General features: G+C 45.0%; 1 protein-coding gene across 1 annotated transcript; it reads right to left on the bottom strand.

The window, feature by feature from the left end:
- Positions 1–63: 63 nt before the first annotated feature.
- On the bottom strand, positions 64–21,214 carry LONP1 (lon peptidase 1, mitochondrial). Its single transcript, XM_033082107.2, has 18 exons — positions 21,002–21,214; positions 18,867–18,955; positions 18,346–18,465; positions 16,998–17,226; positions 16,423–16,484; positions 15,715–15,844; positions 15,224–15,307; positions 13,303–13,523; positions 11,649–11,787; positions 10,731–10,909; positions 8,990–9,077; positions 7,479–7,601; positions 5,971–6,087; positions 5,547–5,687; positions 5,295–5,460; positions 3,239–3,447; positions 1,799–1,963; positions 64–437 (listed from the first exon to the last, which is right to left on the bottom strand). The coding sequence occupies exons 3-18, from the start codon at positions 18,420–18,422 to the stop codon at positions 273–275; spliced, it is 2,295 nt and encodes a 764-aa protein (XP_032937998.1). The 5' UTR covers positions 18,423–18,465; positions 18,867–18,955; positions 21,002–21,214; the 3' UTR covers positions 64–272.
- Positions 21,215–22,779: the final 1,565 nt, after the last annotated feature.

Consider the following 22,779-nt stretch of genomic DNA (forward strand, 5'->3'; position numbering starts at 1 on the left):
CATCTTCAATGAGAAGAGACCAGACTAGCCCCACTGCTGGTGGCTGATAACATGACCAATTCCTTTGGCAAAATTGGAAATCCTTTATTGTAGACCATAATTCAGTAAAGACTGAGAAATACTTTATTCTAACAGCCATAATTCATTTTGGCAGCTGCGCAGCAGCAATAGCTTCATGTCCCACTTCAGGATTGCCCCCAGTCACCCATCTCTAGGTGAGGGCCGAGTACTTAAGGACAGAACTCCTTCCAGCCATCAGGGATGACAGCGTGTCATCCTCCAGTGAGATCCAGCTGTGGAAATGCTATGTCAAATACCTCTTTGTAGTGCTCCACAAAATGCACTTCCAGTCCTTCTGTAATAAATCCAGCGAGGTCATAATAATCCTTTTTGTTCTCTGATGGCAGAATGATGCAGGTAACACCTGCCCTTTTTGCCTGTGGGGAGAAAATGGGTTGGGCTGTCTGTCAAATCCTACGGATCCTTCCATGTACCAGAAACCCTTCCTGATTTCTGAAAGCAAAAGCAGTCATTTTGGAGCATGATCCAGCTTTACTCTCTTACTTGGAGAGTACCCAGGGCATTCCTGGAAGAAACATCACCAGGGTGAAGCATGTTCTAGATGCCCCCTCAAGCCCTGAAACACGTACTCTCCAGTGCCATCTTAGCTGCAGGGACAGATGGCGGGGGAGGCATTTTAGCTGGTCTATGTCAGCTCAGAGGATTGTTTAGAACATTCATACTATTTACAGAGTTTTAAGTATCTGTTCCAACTTGGGTGAGGATAAAGCCTAGGATGAAAGCAAGAGTTAGAAACAGCTTGTCAGACCAGCCTACCCCATCAACACCCTTAGCACAATTATACAGAACGTTTTGATGGGGCACCTTCCCTGGAAGGAGCACAGAAAGCAGAGCTGCCCCTCCCAGCACAGGTCTGTACCCATCACTTTAGGGGTGATCCTGTGTTAAAGCCTGTGGCCACTCACACTCCTGCCAGTGCAGGCAGTCAGTGCCATAGCACAGGTTAGTCCTGTACTGACTGCCACTAACAACTACTCATTTTTAAGTCGTACAAGGAAAAGAAATGACACTGTACAAGGCTGTAGCCCAAATATATCTGGGGACAGAACACTGATGAGAAGCCCCAGCTCAATGGAGAAAGACCTAATAACTTTCTTGACAGAAAAATGTGTGTGGTGCAAGGCTTATGTAGGCCAGAATTGTGCAGGTGAAAAGTAGGGAGGGAGACTTGAACTCTTAGAAAGCAATTCTAAAAACTGCAAAGGGATTAAACCAAAAATACAAGACACAATCTAAGTTCCTTTTATCTAAAACAGACACCTGTATAAAATGTCAGACAAATTCACACTGGAATTAGGAAACAGAGCCTTGATTTTAAGAATGTACGTTAGAGAGACTGCGTCAAATCTCCACTGGATGCCCTCCTGAAACAGGCACTTCAACACAGCACAGGTGATTGAACTGTTGTAATCTGACAGCAGACAGCTCTGACAGCCAGTTAAAGCCATCAGTCACCTTCTATTCTGCCAGTGTAGTTGGAATTGAGCTAGGCCAACACAGATATCCTGGCACAAAGCCTGGGCTTCCCATCCCTTTCCTCACAGCCAGAGACACAGACAAGATCCCCATGCTCCTCTGCAGACTTTTCCAACCTGTGTATGGAATGAAATCTGCCGCTCCCAGTTCAAGGAGCAACCCCTCTGGCTGTCCCTGTCCCCACTGAGCCCAACCCAGGGCTCCTGTGGACAACGCACAGAGACAAGAGAAGAGCTCTTACCGCAATAGTCTTCTCCTTGATTCCACCAACAGGAAGAATTTTTCCAGTCAATGACACCTCTCCAGTCATGGCTACGTTTTGCCTCACTGGGCAATTCATGGCCAGGGACAGCAGAGCTGTTACTATGGTACATCCTGCGCTTGGTCCATCCTTTGGGGTTGCTCCCTGTTCAAAAACACAAAGTACAACTCCCCTGCTCATTCAAGAAGCAGCATAGCCAGGTAATACCCTTGTCCTTGTTTTAACATTGTCCACATTTCAAGAAGCCCCACAAAGGTTTTTGTATGTGTGAATGACGGAAACCTGCTAGTTGAATTGGCTGATGTATTAACAACTGTGACATTCCTCACCTTGTTCATGAGAAATAATTCATGAGTCCATAATGTGGTTTCCAGCCTGATGCCACCACCATACTCACGGGGCTCAGTGGTATGCTCTTTGAGTAAGCAACATCAGTGGGGAAAAAAGAGCACAAACACTTTGAAGCTCTTTGTTAGACCTCAACCACGGAAACAAGGAACAGAAGTCAGTATCACAATGGGGAGAGGGTCAAGCATCACAAAGTAGTGGAGGACAATACCAAAAATCATTCCAGGCAGAAAAGATCAATATATGAAGTCCCACAAAATCCAGGCCTGAACTAGTGACAGTCTGGATTTATCTGAGATCAAACCTCTTTGAGGTAAGAGCAGAGTAAATCAGTGTTTGAGAGGGAGTAGAGACAGAGATCATGTCTGCTGTTTTCTTGTCTTTTGGGAAATAAATTCAGACAACAATGCAGTACCTGGACAGACACAGAGCAAGCTGCAAAAAAGACATTTCACATAGAACACTCAGCAGTCCAGAAGTAAAGCTGGAGCACAATCACAGATCAGAATCTGTCTTCAGTAAAGCACCTGTTCAAAGCTTGTCACACAGCATGTGAGCCACTCTGAACACTGTGTGCATTTCTTTTCAGCCTCAAATATTGGACAAATGCAATCACTATCATTACATAGACTAGGAAGCATGGTACAGAGACCAGGAGTAGTATTTTCAATTATGTGTAAATTACTTGCAGCCTTTAAGAAGGCCTGGTAACACAGAGACCTAAGTTTTGATGTCCTTGTAACTTCATCCAAGCATTTATCCAAATCACTTATCTCTATGTCACGGTTTCCCTGCCTGCATAAGAGGGCCAACAGCTACAACAAAAGCTTAGGTTTCTTCAGAAAATTATCCAAGCCCCTGTATTCTTGCCACATGATTGCTGTAGAAAGGAATGGTAACAAGGCTTATAAGACCTTCATAAGAGCCTGAAGAAAATGTCTTCATTCCTGGGTTTTACTGCTAGAAGTTCTGTACAATATATAGACAAACAATGTGCCTTACAGCTTTACATCTAGGGGAGCGAACTAGTTAGGCTGCTGTGCATACTCTGTGAAGTCTGCATCAGTTTACCTCTGGCACATGCAAGTGGATATGAGAAGACATAAGAAAGTCATTGTTGGGGTCCTTCTGCATCAGAAAGGCTCTTGCAAATGTGTATGCAATTTTGGCACTCTCTTTCATTACATCTCCCAGTTGCCCTGTTACTTCAAGTGATCCATCCTTGATCTCCTTGTCTTTGGGTCGCCTCAGGGATGTTTCAATAAACAGAGTGGAACCTCCTAAAAAAAACCAAAAAAACCAACATCTGAAAAAAAGTTAAAAGGAAAATTAAACCAGGTGGTTTTGGTGATGCAGAAGTTTTGTCAGGCATTTGGAATTGATGCTCTCTGATGAGACACTAGCCCTTGAGTAGAGAGCAGCTGAAACCTGTTCCTTAAATACCTTCAGGAAGGCCAGCTAGAAATCTCAAGTCTCCATTCATTGCTTTTTTGGACTTCACCTTCTAGGAACACAGATGCAACCTGTATTTAATGGAAATAATCAAATTCTTATAGTGGTTTCATGTTTTCTGTTTCCTCCAGAGAGTAAGCTGAGTTCATAAAACACTTTTAGCCACTTCAGTTTTTCAGTGCCAGGTATCTATTTACCTTCTTCACCATACTGATGATTTCCCTCTTAACTACTTTAATTCTACCCAAGGTCAATTTTAATATGAAGAGGTCATCTCCTTTGCCGTGTGCTGTATTTCCATGCTGTAGTGCACCTAAGCACCCAAGTTATTAGGGGAGTAATCCAATGAATGGTAAGCAGCCAACTGCACTCACTCCACAGAATGCTGGAACACCTATACCCTCAACACCAGAAGCCAAGTGAGTGTTGCACATCACTGATGAGATACAGCATTCCTCAGCTGTGCCATGTGTCACAGTGGCACCTCCTTCTGCTCATGTTCTTAATGTATGTACAGTAATTTCACGACTATAAGGCGCACCCTTTTGACTAAAATTTTCCCTCGAACCCGGAAGTGCGCCTTATAGTCCGGTGCGCCTTATCTGATGTACAAAGCGGCGAAATTTGCCAAACCGGAAGTGTGAGCTGAGAGCCGTGGGGGGAGCCGGAAGTGCCACAGCAGCCGGCTGGGGGCAGGCCCGGAGGCCTGCGGTACTGCCCCTGCCGGGTGGAGGCGGGCCAGGGGGCCCGAAGCACCGCCCCTCTCCGGTCCAGGCAGTCCTGGGGCCCCATGGCTGCCGGGTGAATGTGGGCTAGGGAGGCCGTGGCACCCGCCTTCCCGGGTCCAGGCAGTCCCGGGAGCCCATGGCTGCCGGGTGAATGTGGGCAAGGGGGGCCGCGGCATCCCCCTTCCCAGGTGGGAGCAGTCCCGGGAGCCCATGGCTGCCGTGTGAAGGCGGGCTAGGGAGCCCGCGGTACCCCCGCTCCTGGGTCCAGGCAGTCCCGGGGAGCCATGGCTGCCGCGTGAATGCGGGCTAGGGGGCCCGCGGCACCCCCCTTCCCAGGTGGAAGCAGTCCTGGGGCCCCATGGCTGCCGCGTGAATGCGGGCTAGGGGGCCGACCGCACCCCCCACTCCTGGGTCCAGGCAGTCCCGGGGGCCCATGGCTGCCAGGTCCAGGGTGGCCTGGTGGCTCGCGGCACCGCCCCTACCGGGTGGAGGCGGGCCCGGGGGCCAATGGCTGCCGGGTTGAGGCGGGGCCTCGGCCAGCAACCACACGGGGTGAGCTGGGGGCGGGGCCTCGCTGCAAAAAAAAAGTGCGCCTTATAGACCGGTGCGCCTTATCTGATCTACAAAGTTGTGAATTTTGCCGAATCCGGGGGGGTGCGCCTTATAGTCCGGTGCGCCTTATAGTCGTGAAATTACTGTAATTTGTATGGGATATGGAGCTCAAAGACAAAACATATGGCCCTAAGCTAAGATGAGCCTCGGTAAGGGCATAAGAAAGACTCCCGCCTTCAAGGAAGTAGTATTCAGGATCTAAAGGCCAAAGGAAGTTCCTTTTACTAGTGCCTGTAGAAGAACATGACTGGACTCAGCTCTGTTTGACTATTACATTCAATTTTTGAAAATTACACGGAAATGTAGACATTAACCCAAAATTAATTTTGTCTCACCCATAGCTGTCCAGGCCAGACCCATCACCACTCCTGGGGGAGTGGTTTCATACATGCGATCCACAGTGAAGATGGGCTTTCCTACAAAGTCCTGCAGGTTTTCAGGTGTTACTTGGACCGTCTCCGCTTCTCCACTCACAATTTTATAGGCAGATTTCCTCAATACCTGGGTGAGATAGTAATTTATCTCTGTAGAAAAAGCTGAGAAGGCTGATGCACAGTGTCACAGTTACACATAACTCTTTCCCTCACCTTTTCTACTTGTTTCTGCAGATTCCTCACCCCACTCTCTCTGCAGTACTGCTTGATGAGAACAGTCAGGACATCTGATGTGATCTGAGCTTTGTTTTCATCCAAGCCACACAGAACTCGTGCTTGAGGGACCAAGTATCTCTGAAAGAAATAATCCCCCACATCTTTCTCTTAGTATTTGTGACAAAAGCCTAGTGGTTCCGATTCACTTTCTGCTGTTAGCTTAATGCTGCTTTCTGGTGTCCATAGCCTATGAAACACTGGAGTTACTTTAACTATCTGTTCAAATCAAAGGAACTCCATCCAAAATACCATGTGCCTAATTTTTTTGGACACAGTTGGATGTAAATATGCAAGCCTAAGTCTACAAAAAACCCATTTACCAGGTGTAATTCACATAAAGCACAACAGTGATTTCTCTTACCTCTGCAATTGCAAGTTTCTCTTCTGCTACATATCCTGACACATTGATCACTTCCATTCTATCCCGCAGTGGCTCTGGAATGGTTTCTGTTACATTGGCAGTACAAATAAAAAGTACCTGGAAGCATTAAAAGGTCCTATTAAAAACTTTCATTAATCTGCTGCTTTACTCCAACTACTAGTTCCTAAGTTCTGCATTTCTCTGTCTGAAGGGCTAGAGCAAGATCACTCTCTATATGGAATCAGTTTTTAATAAATGTTTGGATTTTAAAACTAAGTAATAGCACGTTCCCTACCCCCAAAATAAATGTTTAGAAATACACAAATTGGAATGGTTTGATAGGGACCAAAACACAGGAGATCTAGATCCAACTCAGAAGTTCTTCATCTTTTAGGAAATTGGCACTGAATGACCCAATTATCTATACCTATTCCTAATATATCAATTCTGCGATTTATGTCAGTTGCACAAAAAGTGCAACAGTGTGTAAAGATGACCAATCTCCAAAGCTTCATACCAGCATTAGGCTACGTCCCTTGACAGCAGCTCTGCCAACCATCACATAAAAGAAAACTCTTGCTTTTTCTAGTGGAGATCACACATCTCTTTGTCCCTGGCTCTACAGGGAGTTAGGGCTACAGGACATATGCTGGTAATCATGTTCTTTCATGTACAGACACTTTAATTAAAGTAAATTCCTGCAGAGACAGCTGTACAGTAATTTCACGACCATAAGGCGCACTGGACTATAAGGCACACCCCCCAGGAGTCGGCGAATTTCGCAACTTTGTAGATCATGCAAGGCGCACTGGACTATAAGGCACACTTTTTTTTTTGCAGCGAGGAGCTGTGCGGCGTGCAACAAAGTACCAAATTACTGGCAGGTGCTCAATTTGCAAACATTTTTCAAAGATTGGTGTAGCCTTTAAACGCAGCCCCAGGCGCCCTCCCCGTGCAGTGGGCCCCGGCACTCCCACCCGCCCCCGGCGGCGGCTGGCACGGCTCCTGGCTCCCACCGCGCGGCCGCGCTGCGTCCCGGCTTCCCCTGGCTGGCGGCGCTTCTCGTTGCTTCTTGCTGCTTTCCCACGGCGGCGCTTCTCGCCACTTTCCCGCAGTGGCGCCGCTTGTCGCTGCTTCCCCGCGGCCGGCGGCTGCACTGCTTGTCGCTGCTTCCCCGTGGCTGGCGGCTGTGCCGCTTCCCCCCGGCTGGCGGCTGCGCCGCGTCCCAGTGTCCCCCCACCCGGCGGCCACAGCTCCCAACTCGGCTTGCAGGTTGCACTTCCGGGTTGGCAAATTTCGCAACTTTGTCCATTATATAAGGCGCACTTCTGGGTTCGGACCAAAATTTTAGTCACACCTTATAGTCGTGAAATTAATGTATATAATTTATGTTCCATCTGACTTTCCAACTGAATAAAATGTCATCATCTTTTCATGGACAGGAAATCTCTGCATTGATATGCATTCATACATTCTGGCTCTACAACCTCTGCAGTAAAGAGAAATACCTTTGACAAATCCACAGGAACATCAAGATAATGATCCAAGAAGTTAGAGTTCTGTTCTGGATCCAATAGTTCTAGAAGGGCTGAGGATGGGTCCCCTTGATAGCCTCTTCCTATTTTATCTACCTGTGGGAGAAAAGAATTTAATACTCTAAGAAGTCTCCTCTCATGATAAATTCTCAAGCATTATTTTTTCCAGGATCCATCTGAAATTCTTCATGAGTATTCACTAACATCCAGTACCAGTCTACCACTTTTCTGTGCACTCATCCAAGTCCCTGCTACCTTCCTGTGTGAGCACATGACACACCTGAGAAGACACAGGACTTTTGAGTGTTGCAGAAAATCACTATGAAGTCTCAGGCACTGTGCATACAATGAAAAGCACTACTACTAGTGGGCTACTACTCATTAAGCTAAGCTATAAGCACAGACCAGAACACTTCACAGTGAAAGGACTAGAGTGCTAGCTTAAATCACTTCCCTAATATGCAAGCTCAGACACACTCCTTTCTTTGCCCGAGGTGCAAAAAGCCTACAGACAGGCATTCAAGCAGAGCCAGATTGGTAACCTGGGCTGTTGTAACAGTCCTAGGTTGACTGAGGCTCGTGGGGACTTCTTGAAGTCATCTTGACCAACCCCACTGCTCACATAGGGCTACTAGAGCCAGCTGCCCAGGACCATGGCCAAGGTCATTGACTCTTCCAGCACAGTGAACTCTCCTGAGGATACAAACAGGGCCATTGCTTCTTCTCCCTTAGGAGTAGTGTTGACTGGATGGCCTTAATGAAATTTGCTGCTACAGCCAAGGCAGGGCTTCTGGCCAACACCACTCAAGTACCATAACTTACAGGTTCCACTACCTTTCAAATCATGATACTCATTGGTTAAATCACACTGCAACAGATGACAGTTTACTGGTCTCCATACTATTTCCAAGAATCTGCTGTTGGTCCTTCCCAGGTATGGCACATAAGAAGGCCAGAATGACATTCAGTCTATTCTGAATTCCTGCTTTATATCCTGTCCTTATTTGCTTTTCCACAAAGTATTAGGCTGGTAGCCCTGACTCATTTATTCTCAAATCAGACCACAAATTGACTGTAAGCATTTATTCCTTAGAATCCTACTTTAGACCTACTGGGAGAGTGACTCTTGCTAATAATCACACAGGCAACAGTGGATTTGTGCACAGTGACATGCCCACACCTATGTAGGAAACACAAGAACTACAGAAACTCTGAATACTCAGCCAGGTCCATTAGGATCCAAACAGCTGTAATTTAATCAGAAGAACACAACTAGAATTTTAAAGCTGGAGTCTGTTATAAAGAGAGAAAACAAAGCATCTAAGGTATCAGTGTCAGCCAGAGAACTTGAGAGCCCAATGTCACATAAACAGAAAGAACCTGGGATTTTTAGGAGAGTTACTGCTTCACCTTTTCTACAGGGATCACAGACTGATAAGAGTCTTTTAAAGAGCAAAACCTAGATGAAAAACCAAGTACTTCACCTCATCAATCAGTATAAGTGGATTCTCTGTCTTGGTCTTCTTCAGACATTGGATGATTTTTCCTGGCATTGCTCCAACATATGTCCTCCTGTTTTATCAGAGATTGTATTTAGGGAACCATTGAAGAGCACAGCATATATCAGCATACACCACACAACTGACAGAACAAGTATATCCTGCTGGGAAACAAGTCTTCTGGGAAACAAGTCTTTATTTCTTCAACATCAATCAAAAGCATTCTCCATCACCATATTAAGCACCAAGACCCACCTAGTCTGTTTCTAGTAAAGAACTGACATTAATTTTGGCAAAATACTCCTGGACTACAGTTTTTATCTTTAGTTTAAACCACTTCTCAATTAGAGAAAAGCAAATAGGTTAGGCTGAGAACAGAGATGTTTGAATTTTCACGGGTTTTAGGTAAGAAATGCTAGATGAGGTGACATTTCACTTCCTCACTTGATAGGGACAAAAAGACAGTGTAAATCAAAAGATACTAAAGGAACAAACTGTTAATAGCAAAATATAATCTTCCTGCTAGAGACTGTTTCTGGTATCCAGAAACAAGCAAAAGCAAAGAGGTTAACAACAGAGTGAAGGCCAAGAGGCACAGAACAGAGAACATCTGAAGAACATAGAAAATATTTATCTCTGCTTCTGTGTAGGGCAGAGCCCTGCAGGTTAAATTTACTCCACAGAATGGCTACTCTTACTGGTTTGAAAACACCACTGGTTTTATATTCAGATGCAGACCCTCTACTCTGCTCTGGTGAGACCACATCTGGAGTGTTGTGTCCAGTTCTGGACTTACCAGCTCAAGAAAGACAAGAAACTGCTGGGGAAGGTTCAATAGAGAGCTATGAAGATGATGAGGGGACTGGAGCATTTCTCATGGGAAAGGCTGAGGGAGCTGGGCCTGTTTAGCCTTCGGATGATCGAAAGGGGATCTTATCAATTTGTAAAAATGTCTGAAGGGTGGGTGTCAAGAGTCGGGCCAGAATCTTGCCAGTGGTGCCCAGTGACAGGACACAGGGCAACGGGCATAAACTGAAACACAGGAAGTTCTACCTGAATATGAGGGGAAACTTCTAACTTTGAGGGAAGGTAGAGCCCTGGAACAACTGCCCAGAGAGGCTGTGGGACCGATTCCTCTGGAGACATTCAAAACTTGTGTAGACACCATCCTGTGCAACCTGCTGTATCTGAATCTGCTTTAGCACGGGAATGGTTCAGACAATCTCCAGTGGTCAGTTTCAATCCCAACCATTCTAGGATTTTGTATATGCGGAAAGAAAATAAACCTATGGAAGGGTCAGATCTACCAATTTTTTATTCGCTTCTTGTTCACCCCATGAATATTCTCATTTCCAGGTTTTCCTCCATCCTGATTATCTGGACACCAATCACAGCTGAACACACATGTGAAATGACCCTGTTCAAACTGTCACCATACTCTAGTTCTGATATTTACAGACAGGCATCTATTAGCATTTGGCATCTATCCAATGGTTTTGGGTAGCTCACTCAGCTTTTCAAAGCTGAGAATACACAAGAAACAGGGAGCAACTGCACTTAAAAGCACAAATGTAATTATGTTCCAAACTCCACCCTTTGCTATCTTTTTCACCTCTTTCTGTATCTCAAGTCCTGTCTGCAAGGGTTGGCAGAATAGAGATGAAAATTACATACATTGTCCAACTTCAGTTAGGCTGGATAGATAAACTTCTCCAGTTACACCAACCTGTGTCCTTTTATTTCTGCTACATCAGTCATCCCTCCAACACTGAAGCGGAAGTACTCTCTGTTTAGGGCTCTGGCAATGGAACGAGCAATACTGGTTTTGCCGACTCCAGGGGGACCATAAAAACACAAAATCTTCCCCTGGGTGGATCCTCGCAGCTGGCTCACTGCAATAAATTCCTGCAGAACATAAAACACACTAGCAGTAAACAGAAGGGAATGCCACCAACACCAAAACACATTTGTTATCAGGTCAAGCAGTGATTATAAAACAAGTATCATATACAAAACTGGCCCTCCAAGGACCTGGGGGAGGGCAAGAGGAGAAGCTAAGTCAGAATACTGATGTATCCATTTTCCCTCTGGTTATTTACATGTTTGGTTGTCCCCAGGTTCTGTGCTCTGTATCATTTCACCAGAAGAAGCAGTCTCTCTCTCTACTGCCTTGGAGTAAGAAGACATAGTTCTAGTTCTTCTCCCATCTTCTCTTGTTCTCACCTGAGTCTCAAGCTACACATGTGAGCATCTCCTACTGTACCACTCCCATGTGCTAAGTTCAGCTCGTTTCATTTCACACTTGTTGAGGAATCAAAAGATCACAGTTCAGAACTGAAGCCTCAGCTGGTTATACACTTACAGTGAAGACTGTGCAAGTGGAGAAAAAATCCAGAGACTGCTTCCCTTAGACACTGACTTGCCCAGCATCAAGTGCAAACCAGAATATTGTGGTTTGAAATGAGAATGCGACTTTCATTGCCACAAGTAAGCACATTAACTGATCACCAGAACATTTGGGCCTTTCATGAAGCTGTTTGATGCATGAATTAACACCAATTCAATGGAGACTGCAACCTAAAACACATCCGAAATGCCTGATGTTAAGCAGAGTGTGAAATGGGACACACTGCCTACTCCTTACCAGAATTCGCTTCTTGACATCATCCATTCCATAGTGATCCTCCTCCAGAACGGCTTGGGCTCTGGCCAGCTCCAGGTTCTCCTCACTACACTTACCCCATGGGATGGATGTCAGCCAGTCCAAGTAGTTCCGTGTAACACTAACAAACACAGAAATGAGAGTGATTCACCAGCTCATGTCTTCCTCCACCACCTTCCAAAACAACGTCATCTACAACAAGTGGGATATAAACTACTTACAGAAGTGAGGCTATGTAGAGAACATCACTATTTGGGCAGTCACTGCTAACCTTTTTCACGGTCTTCAATCCCTTGTCCCTTCCCCCATGAAAAAAAACAACCAAAGCTTTTTTTTCACAGCTTTTGCTTTTCTGAAACAAAGAATCTCCCATACACCGTGAAAAGACAAATTTCTGCACACAACTTCCCTGTACAATTGTTTTGGTGTGAGACTCGCTGTCTGAAAAGGAACAGGACTGCTTATACGATCTGCACCACATCAAGTGCTTGGATCGGGTCATGAAACTTAAAACCAGAAAAAATTTTCTGTCTCCACAGTAAACTAAGACATGGTAGAGATGAAAGATTTCTGGTTTACAAGCAAGAAAAAACAGCTGGACATACAACACCTCAGAGAAAGATTTAAGACTAGGATAATGATGCCAGTATGGAAGTTAACAGTAGAGATAATCAGCATAAACAAACTGAAGAGAACACAGGTGTGTCAAAGCACTACTCACTGTTCTAAAATTGTGCACTTAGATCAGGAATGCAATTGAACAGGAAGGTCTGCACCATGCAGTAACTATTAAGTTGTGCACAATCACGGACACAGGGAAGTGTGGGAATCCTGTCTGGGCCCAGGATTCACCTGATGGCAATTGCCATGCCACCAGAGCTTTGGTTTTTTTCTCCCAAGTACTTCCTTTGCAAACTTGCAACCACTGTTACAACTCTGAAGGAAAGGGAAAGGTAGTAATGCTGCCTGCGAAGCCCAGTGTATCTTTTCTATGATTGCCAAGACTCTGGTCATCCAAAGGCATGTTTGCCCTCAAACACAGTCTTTTACTCTGTAAAAGATACTTTTAAAAGCAGAAACCCAGAACATTAAGAGAGCTGATGAGTATACTAACTGCTGTATTGGATAGCACACTCTGACTCAATAGACAAGAAATGTTCAATTCAACTTCAGTTTCTGACAATCCATGTAACAGAACATGTGTTATAAACTATTCATTCACTCCTTAGCAATTCCAACCCAGCCCAAATACTTCAGGGACCACCTCAGGTAGCTTAGCCAATGTCATGTATTAGCTTTTCCTACACCTACTGAGGACACCAAAGCACAAGGAAGATCTCAGAGCCAAAACTGAGGGTGGAAAAAGAATCATCACACTTCATGAGAACTAACTGCACATTTTGTGTCTCTAGTATGAAACTGCAAGACAAGACAGAAGACCTCAGATGATGAAAAGAGGTAGACTATGTAAGTAAACACGGGAAATTTGGGGAAAAATCCTATAATGCAATGATATGCTACAAGAGGGGGAGGGGAGGAGAGAAAGGGGAGAGAGGAAGGTAAGTGCTTCATAGAACTGCACTGATGTTTCACTCTGCCAGCGAACCCTGACAGCATGACATGGCCATGCACTCACTTGAATTCTGAGGAGTGATTATCCAACAAGCCCAGCTTGTTCAACTCTTCATCAATCACATCCATGACATGTTTTGGCACTACCAGCTCCTTTAGTCGCTCACGGAATTTCTCTTCTATAGCATCCTTGTCCTCTTTTTCCAGACCTAGTTCTTTCTTGATGATCTTCAACTGCTCTTGAAGAAGATACTTGCGATGTGTTTGCTTGATCTTCTCCTCAACCTAAACAAAGCAACAAATACAGTAACTAATGTGTTCCTGGTACAGCCCATCTAACATTAAATACTTCCAAGGACTTCTCAGTTATGATGTTCCCAGCAACTGAAAATACCACTTGGAAGTCATCTACAATGTATTCTAGCACAAGAAGCGACTTAAAAACATTCTCCAACACCCTCCATAGCTTGGTGGCCTTCACTAGCCATCATTCAGTGCTTCAGTGTTCTGCTTGTGCTGGGGAGACCAAAAGCTGGACAGAGTAAGACAGATGTGGCCTCCTTACAGAGAGGGCTAACCACTACTTTCCACCTGCAGCATAACAGGGCAACCCAGCATGCAGTTGGCTTTCCATGCCACAAGGACAGTCTGCCAATTCATGGTGAGCTTCCTGTACATCAGGGTTTCAAAGTCCTTTTCCATATAGCTATTTTCTATCCTGATTATTCCAGGCCTGGTCTGCGACCATGAATTTCTCTTGGCAGAACCTAAGGCAGTTCTTACTGACTCCTTGAGGGGATACCACTAGTAGTTGGCTGAAGTTAGACTTTATCATGTTGATCACAACCTCTTCTGCCCATTAGTCTAGCCAGTTTTTTCACCAACCTCATATTATATACTTCCAGTCTGTAATATCCCAGTTTAGTCAGAATACTATTACAGTTGACGTCAACAAAAGCCATGCAAATGTCAAGGTATACAACAGGCACTGCTAGAATCATAGAATCATTTAGGTAGGAAAAGACCTCTGAGATCATTGTGTCCAATGATTAAGCTAGCACTGCCAAGCTCACCATTAAACCACGTTTCCTTTTTGTGTTCTGGGCCTTCTCAGAAGAGAAGACAATCAGTCAGCTTGCTTTTAGAAAATTGCTTCTGGCTGTTTCAAATCATATCCTTCATTTGCCTGTACGGGACTTATTGGAGAATTTTCCCCATAATCTTCCCAGGGACCGGGGGCAGACTGGCATGCCTACAGTTTCCCTGATTCTCCTCTTGGAGATGGGCATGGCATTTACTTTTTTTCTGCTTCCTAGGAACCTCCACCACGACCACAGTGCTTTAAAGATGAGTTAAAAAACAAAATAATGACACTGATAAGCCTTTTCACCATCCTTGGATGCACATCTGGTCCCACAGACTGCATCTGTTCAATTTGCTTAAGAAGTCTTCAAAAAATTCCAACCCCAGTCCAATAGCATTTTCCACTTAACATGAATTCTAAAAGCCTCAGTTACTGCGAGTTAACAAATAAAATATGATTCTGTATACTCAAATATTTCTACTTCACATACTTTATTACCATTTAGATGCAGTTACTTTATTGTGATTAAAACTTACAACAGACAGGAACGACTGCAATTCACAGGAGACAGCAGAGGGTTGTTTGAAATAATATTGTGCTATTTACACTAGTATATGCTATACACAGTATTAGGCTGTATATTGTTGCACAGATGCTTGGTCAACTGAAGACCTCTAGATTTATCTTGCATGAAATTACAACTTGGACAATTTAACACCAGATGCTATAGCCTCATGTCTTGGTACTTCTACCATGTGCATGAAAAAACACACTTCTAACAGAAGAACAGAAAACCTTAAATCTAAATAATGTACCCTTTAGAGCACCTACCCATACTAAGCATAACAGTGGTGGTTAAGATATAAATATACACAAAGTATTTGTTACTCCAAAAACTTACTTCTCTTCCAAGACGCTGCTGAAGTTTGCTCAGCTCATATTCCTTTTTCAGAAGGGAAAGAGCTTTATAAAGTCGTTTGGGAATCTGGAAAAGACACAAAATTAGTTTTGAGATGCCATACCCTTGTAAAGAAACATATATATATATATTTATATCTTCTCCCTCCCAGTGAGAAACGCAGAATAAAAAACTCCAACAGGTGGTCTGGGAGAGCTTTACAGTACCTGCAGATGTGGAAAGACAAACACGTAGCAACTCCACAGCACACAAAGAAAATGATTTGCCAAAAATACAGAGCACTCTCATTTACCCACAGTAAATCAGTATTAATGATCTACTATATCCTTCAACAAGAATCTAGTCACTGATATTAACATATCATCAAAAGTAGCACCGAAGTCTCTTTTGTACTGAGGCTGGTAAAGAAACCATGACATACAACAGATGTACTTATTCCATTTGCATCGCTTGAGTTAAAAACTTCATCTTACACTGGTTTCTTCCAAGATGTCTTGAAGTTCGTGTGACTCTGCCCCTGTTAGGGCTGCACCCATGTCACTCAGATAGATAGGGTTATCTACCACACGCTGTCCAGCCTGCATCATCTGAAGTACAGATTCTCTGAAAGTAAAAGGTAAAAAACCCCAAAATGCTCTGTAAATTTACATTCAAAATGGAGTATCCCAATTTACTTGTTATGACAGTACAATAAAACGAAACACAGCTTAGTTTCATAGCAAACTATTTTTGAAACTTGACTGTATCAATACTCAGTAACAAACAGATAAATCACTTTGTTAGAGGAATGATCACCAATATATAAAACTAAGCATCAGTAATGCTCTCTGGTTATGTAGGACTTTTAGTGCCAGTATTCCAAAACTTTTATCCTGCTTGTAAGACATAGATCAAATCATAATACTTACTGCATTGAGTTTCACTGAGAGCCAGATCACCTGCCTTAGGACTTAATCATTCTATCTTGTTTCTAAATTGCACATTTTCTAAATTGCACAGGTTTTCAAAACTTTGATTTCAGCAATGGATGAAGCTTACATCCCAAACCAAAAATGTGTGTGACAATTCAGCAAATATCTCTACTTCATTACATCAGAAAGGCAAGTGGTATATAAAATGTCAGCATGTTCCAGCCTGAGAACATGCTGCTCCCAAAGCAGGGCCGCATGGCAAAGACATACCTGTACAAGGGGTTCAAGGCAATGATGTCCCGGATCGTTTTAACAATTTCTGCAGTAAGTGCCTATAAATATAACAAAAATTTAATCACCAAAAGAATGGAAAAGGATAGGTAAGATCTCAATACAAATATGTCATTCCCCAGACTCCAGCCACTCACTGCAGTGGTGGGCAACGATGGTTATTGGTGCTGGGGCAGTTCCTGCTCACAGGAAAGGTAACAAGGCTGGCTTTCTGCACCCACAGAACTTGACTGGCTCTTGGCCAGAACGTATGATCAGGTTGAACACTCAAGCCACCTTCAAACAAACACTGTGATAGAGGTCATCACACAAACTTAAGCACAGACCAGCCTCTTCATTCAGCAACTTTCTGATGTCAACAGTTCTAAGGAACTGAGCTGTTATAACGAAAATTCTTTACTTTCATATAATCCTCCTGTGCAGTGACTGGGAGAAGAAGGAACTACTTTCTGCAGCCCGAAATTAGAGCCTGATTTTGGAACTCTTCCCTTGAAGGAAGAAGTGTATGTGCAATTCTACAGAAAAAGTCCAAGCTTGTAAACTAATTCACTTACTTTAACCTCTTCTGTGATCTGAAAATCTTCATGAACCACATTCTCCACTTCTACCATGAGAACTTCCTTTGAAGAAGCAGCTACAGGATCTAGTACCAGCTCCACAGCTTGATCCTTTGCTCCAGGTTCCTCTTCAGCTTCCTTCTTAGATCGCTTCTGTTTCCTTCTAATTTTTTGTTTGTTCTCAGGCTCTTCAGGCTCAACCTCTAGTTGCTTGTTTATACGAATCCTGAAAGCCAAAAGAAACCAGCAACAATCAATCTCCCCATTACATGTGATTTCATCTCTTCAGCATGAAAAGGAAAGAGTCTAAGTTGTATTTTGAGCAAGCTAAAACTTAAAAACGAGAGTACACACATTTGCAAGACACCATTTTTCATTATTTTGGCTTTTATACAGGAGTTTCCTTTTCTATGTGTTTCCCTATAAACCCTCCTCAAATCTGATATCTGGTGTGGTTCCTATGGACATGACCGACCAGTGCTCCATGTCTCAATCAAATATTAAGACCAATCCTCAAGTTATACCTTAGGAATATCAAACCCTTCCAAGTAACAATATTTCTATCCCAAGTAACCCCAAACCAGTAGCTTATTTCCAAAATCCAATCAAACATGGTTGTGCTTTGATAATGCAGCAGGAGGTCAAAGACTTCATTTGAAAAGGAGTTGACTTGTGAATTCACATAAATTCAGCTTTGACAGGACTGCACATTCTTTGCTGTCCAGAAAAAATGCAAGTGAAGAAGAGCGAGGGGAAGGAAAAAAAGCCATGCTTCAAGGCAAAACTCACCGTGGATCTGTCTCTTCTGCCATGTTTCTGTCCTTGTATTTTTCCTTCTAATGGAAATTACTTATTTGATGCTTTTAAAAATTCCTGGCATAAATGGTTAAAACTAGATTTTCAGCAATAATCATATTTTCTTCAAGTCAGTTCTGGAGCAAAATTATATGGGCAAGACATAATTAACCTGCACCCCCCCATCTCCCTTTTTTTTAAAGCAAAAATACTGGTTTTAATTAGTTCGAGATTTTTTTTTCACCATTACAAAACCTTGCTGTAATTGTCAAAGTAACTGCTAAACGTCAGCTTAATGAATGTTTACTTGCATCACATCACAGTTGATACGACAATTACACGCACTGTCTCTTTCGTTTTGCAGCTAACCTGTCACAGCTGTGACAGTATCTGGAATATCCTGACACTCTCAGGATATGGCATGGTAACGTAGTAAAATCTTGTCATACACAAGTTGTGTAAAAAAATGCATGTATGTGGTGAAACTGATAAGGGATGTCTCTGTTTATACAGAAGTCTAGTGAGATGCAGTGAAGTACAAGTAACGAACCTTCGATGTCCCATGACTATCATACGCAACTTGTCTCCGAGATCCTGCATTTCATGAATCTGGACAAAAGTTCCCATTTGGTATATTTCATTCAGATCCTCCACCACATCAGATTCATTGCTATTGAGTAAAAAAATTGGAGTAGATATTCAGAAACTTGAGATAGCAGGTCAGATTAAAAAAGAAAAAACAATCACGGGTTGCAGAACTTTAAACTGGACTTAGGGTCAAAGACACTTAATCCCCATTGCTACCACCATGTAACCCCTTCCCAAACCTAAGGATCTGGACAGCTCATTTCCTTCCCAAACAACAACACCCTTTTCTAAACCAAGACTACATCTCCCAGCAGTGCTGGTGGTGGCAACAGAAACTTTAATAGCATGATCATGGTTCAAGATCAGCCACAATTTCTGCAATGCTATCCAAGGCAGGGCATTTAGGATGATAGCTTTTAGTGTAAATGCAACCTGGACACCTTATTTTTGCGTTTTTTAACAAGATCAAGAGAAACAACTTACTTGTCATCCTTTTTAAGAAAAACACCAGCATAAGGCTGGGCAAGACGAACTTTCCTCCTCAGCAGTTCAACCAGCTTCTTATTTTTCACCTAGGACAACAGGTATGTAAGAGGTGAATTTTCTGCAATCTTTGCACTCCCAGAGTGTAAGGCCAGGCATGATGACATCCTATAAATAAATTATGAAGTCGGAGCTTGTACTGTTCTAGTCTTGTCTCCATTAGAGGATACTAATATAGAAGTGGAAAAAAAGGCAGAGAAACATGAAATGTAAGTATTTCAAACAAGTCATTTTCCAGTCAAGATAAGACAAGCTCAAAGGCTGGGGGAGGAACTAGACTTAATCTGTACAAATCTTACATGCAAGAAATCTGAGCTACTTGAACAGTACTTTGTAAGTTCCTGTTGATATCACTGTTCCCTTCCCCCTCCATACTGGTACATCCTAGCTCTCTCTTCCTGACTGGGAGCTAGTTCAGCCTTCCCTATAAGTTGCCTGAATTCTGCCCACAAACTCTAGTTAAAATCCTCTTCTCCAAAGCCTTCTCTGCTCAAATTCCTCTCCTACACACATGATCCTCAGTTCCTGCTTTGAGTTACAGCCAGTATTTCTTCCTGGTTTACTTTCTTACTCCCCTCTGCTCTCTAGATGCCACACACCACTGGAATGGTTATTACAGTAGGCTGAATCCTCAGTGACTAAGAAAATAACTTCTTGTGAATTTTGCTGCCAACCACTGAGTGTTCTTCAAAGTGATGGACATAAGCTGCATTGCTCAACACTGCTAACAACCAGCTCTGACAGAATAGCACAAGTAATACCACCAACTGCTGGCCTATTGTAATCTCAGCACACCTATTCTAATTTTGCACCATGTTTAGTAAAAATATGCTTACCAATGTTAGAGACATTAACAGGAAGAAAATCAGTAATTGCATAGGCACTGTAGAGACTTGACCTTTTCAAGCAAATTGCAACACAATGAATTCACAGGATAACAGAGAACATTTAACAATTCTGTGAGACATTGTTGACCTGTGCAGTGAAATGGATGACTTTTATACATAAGTCTCACATGACTGCATGCTCTTAATAATATATAATCTTCTTCTTCTCCTGACACATCCATAAAGACACTAGAAGCTGCGCATATTAGATTCTGACATGTGGAAAAAATACTATATATACTAGATATATACATATCTATATAAAATATATAATATAATACAAGAAACAATGTTATGCTATATAATACTACAGAAACAAGAAAATATTGGTTTATTTAATACTACATTTACTTCAGAATCAGACTGGCAATACACCAGAGAGGCACAAAAATACAAGTACTTGCTCCAGAATGGGTTTCATTTCAGAAGGAAAAAGGATTTCTGTCCTGTAAGTTCAAATCAGCGATGTAATTTATAGCCCTTAAAATCCTTATGGGGTGCAGAGGGAAAAGATCATACTCTGAAATGGTGACTGCCATCTCCATCCCTCAGAACCCTCTCCCACTGCAGCGGTACTGCTCTACACCAAATTCCTGTTTTTTCCTTGCAGCTCTCAGCTTGTGGCCTTCACCAATACGAATCTTGGTGCTCTGACACCAACCCACAGCGCCGAAACAAGGACACATTTGCTTAACCTTCATCGGAGAACACAAAGAAGACAGCGAACTTCGAGGGAGTGTGTGTGAATCGCTGACCTTCTCTGTTAGAAGCAGAGCTGCTGACGCAATAACTGTGAAACTTCAACTGGCCCAAAAGAAACCGCTATCCCGATAGAACCTAGTTACAAAGCTTGAACTAAAGGCCGAGCAGCGGCTGCCCGCTGGAGGTCACGCACGCGGCTGCCTTGCTCAGCAGTTCAAGGAACCTGCCAAGGCAAAGAGAGTGGCCCGGAGATGCGGCACCGCCAGCCGCGGGGTCAGCCGGTGACCCTCGTACGGCCTAGGGTAATACCACCCCGGGACCCCGTCCGAGGCCGCAACGCTGGGCTGAGCCGTCTCCGGCCGCTCTGCGAGCCAGCCCAGAGTGCCTCCCGCCCGCGGCCCCGGCACCTCGCGGCAGCGGCAGCTCCGGCCCAGGCCGGGCCGGCGGAGCCCCGGCCCTGGGACCGAGGGCTCGGCGGCAGCTCACCTCGATGATCTTGATGAAGCGCGGGAAGACAGGGTTGCGCGTCACGGCGATGAGCGGGACGTTGGGGAAATGCTCCGGGACGAGCAACGGTGTCAACGCCGTTATGACCGGTCCAGCCCCGCCGCTGTCCGCCCCGCCACCTCCGCCGCCGCCACCATCCTCACCGCCGCCTTCCAGTGCGTCGCCTCCCTGCAGACCGCCAGAGCTGCGCTGGTGCCAGCGCGGGCCGGCGCTGAAGGCGGCGCGGGGCGGCGGCGCGGAGCCCAGCGGGACCGGGACAGCAGCGGCAGGGGCCCAGAGGCGGCGGCGCGTAGGCCCCAGGGCGGGCCCGGTGACCGCAGGCCGCCAGCGCCCACACAGCCGCCACCAGCGCGCGGCCGCCATGCTGCCGGCGCGCGCGCCACACTTCCGCCGTCCCGGCAGCGCCGGCCCCGCCCGCACGGGGCAGCGTGGCGGCGCGCACGTCCGAGCCCGCCCATGTGCACGGGTTCGAGTCTCGGTCCCGGTCCCCGTGCCGGTCCCTGTCCCGTCCGGGCGGATGCCGGAGAGCGGGATGTTGCCGCCGTGAGTGTGGCTTTGGCCCCTGCTCAGCCTGTCTTTTCCTCCTTGGTTCCCTGCAGTCAGTTGCCCAGACAACTTCTGAATATCTCCAAGGATGGAGACTCCGTAATCTAATTACCCTGTGTCACTACTCCGATAGCCTCTCTGTAAAAAAGTCTTTCCTGATATTTCGAGAGAGCCTCCCGTGTTTCTTTTTGTGCCTATTGCCTCTTGTCCTGTCACCAGGCACTAGTGAGAAGAACCTGGATCTGTCTTCACACCTCCCGTAGGTATGCATTGATATACATTTATGACACCCCCGAGCCTTCCCTTCAGCAGGCAGCAGTGCCAGCCCCCCCAGCCTATCCTCAGGGGAGATGCCCAGTCCCTCCTTGGTCTCTGCAGTTCGCTGTACTGCCCATGGTAGTGGGGAGCCCAGAGCTGGACGCGGTGGGCCGGCCGTGGCCTCCGCAATGCTGAGGGGAGGCTCCCGTCCCTGAACCTCACCAAGCCAGGACAGGCAGGGCCACAGCAGGAGCTCGGGTTCAACTCTGGGTCCGGCAGAGCCCTCAGGTCCTCCTCCACAGAGCTGCAGGTTGGCCCCCCGTGTGTCCTGGTTATTCCTCCCCAGAGTGCAGGACACTGCATTTCTTTTCGCTCAGCTTCATGATGTTCCTGTCAGCCTATCTTTCCATCCTGTTCAAAGATTAAATTAAAGATTCAAGGGAACCTTGAGAGTGGTCTCAGTGGTATTTGGTGAAAAGACAATAGGCAATGGGCACACATCAAAAGACAAGAAATTCTATTTAAACAAAAGCATTTTTACAGTGGGGGTGATTAAGTGCTGGAACAGTGTGTGGACCTGCATCCTTGGACATGTTCAAAATCCAATCAAAGTCCTGAGCAGCCTGTGCAAGTTGCTTCTGCTCTGAGCAGAGAGGTTTGACTGGGGATCTTCAGAGACCCCTCAGCCAAGCTGGTGGTACCACACAGGATTCTGCATGGCTGGGAGAGCAGGAGGGGTGGACTAGATTGCAGATGCACCCCAAGTGGACTGATAGGCCTTAATGGACCTGGGTAGCCTCCCTTGGGACCCACACCTCAGACCTGCTCACCACTTGCTGTTGTCTTATGGTTTGACTTCTGAGTCTGTGCTATTGCCTTTCTTGGGTACTGTGGGACTGGAGATGTCCTTTCCCCAGCAGCCCTGTTATTCAGCTTGATTCCTATCTCTTAGA

The sequence above is a fragment of the Catharus ustulatus genome, chromosome 29, assembly GCF_009819885.2.
Source record: "Catharus ustulatus isolate bCatUst1 chromosome 29, bCatUst1.pri.v2, whole genome shotgun sequence".
Taxonomy (NCBI): Eukaryota; Metazoa; Chordata; class Aves; order Passeriformes; family Turdidae; genus Catharus; species Catharus ustulatus.

Coding starts and splice junctions, on each gene's coding strand:
- LONP1 (XM_033082107.2), bottom strand. CDS start 18,422: ATGGGAACTTTTGTCCAGATTCATGAAATGCAGGATCTCGGAGACAAG. Junction 7,602..8,989: donor CACTTATACTGATTGATGAG/GTGAAGTACTTG, acceptor TTTCTCCCACAG/GTAGATAAAATAGGAAGAGG. Junction 5,461..5,546: donor TGCAGAAACAAGTAGAAAAG/GTGAGGGAAAGA, acceptor TATCTCACCCAG/GTATTGAGGAAATCTGCCTA.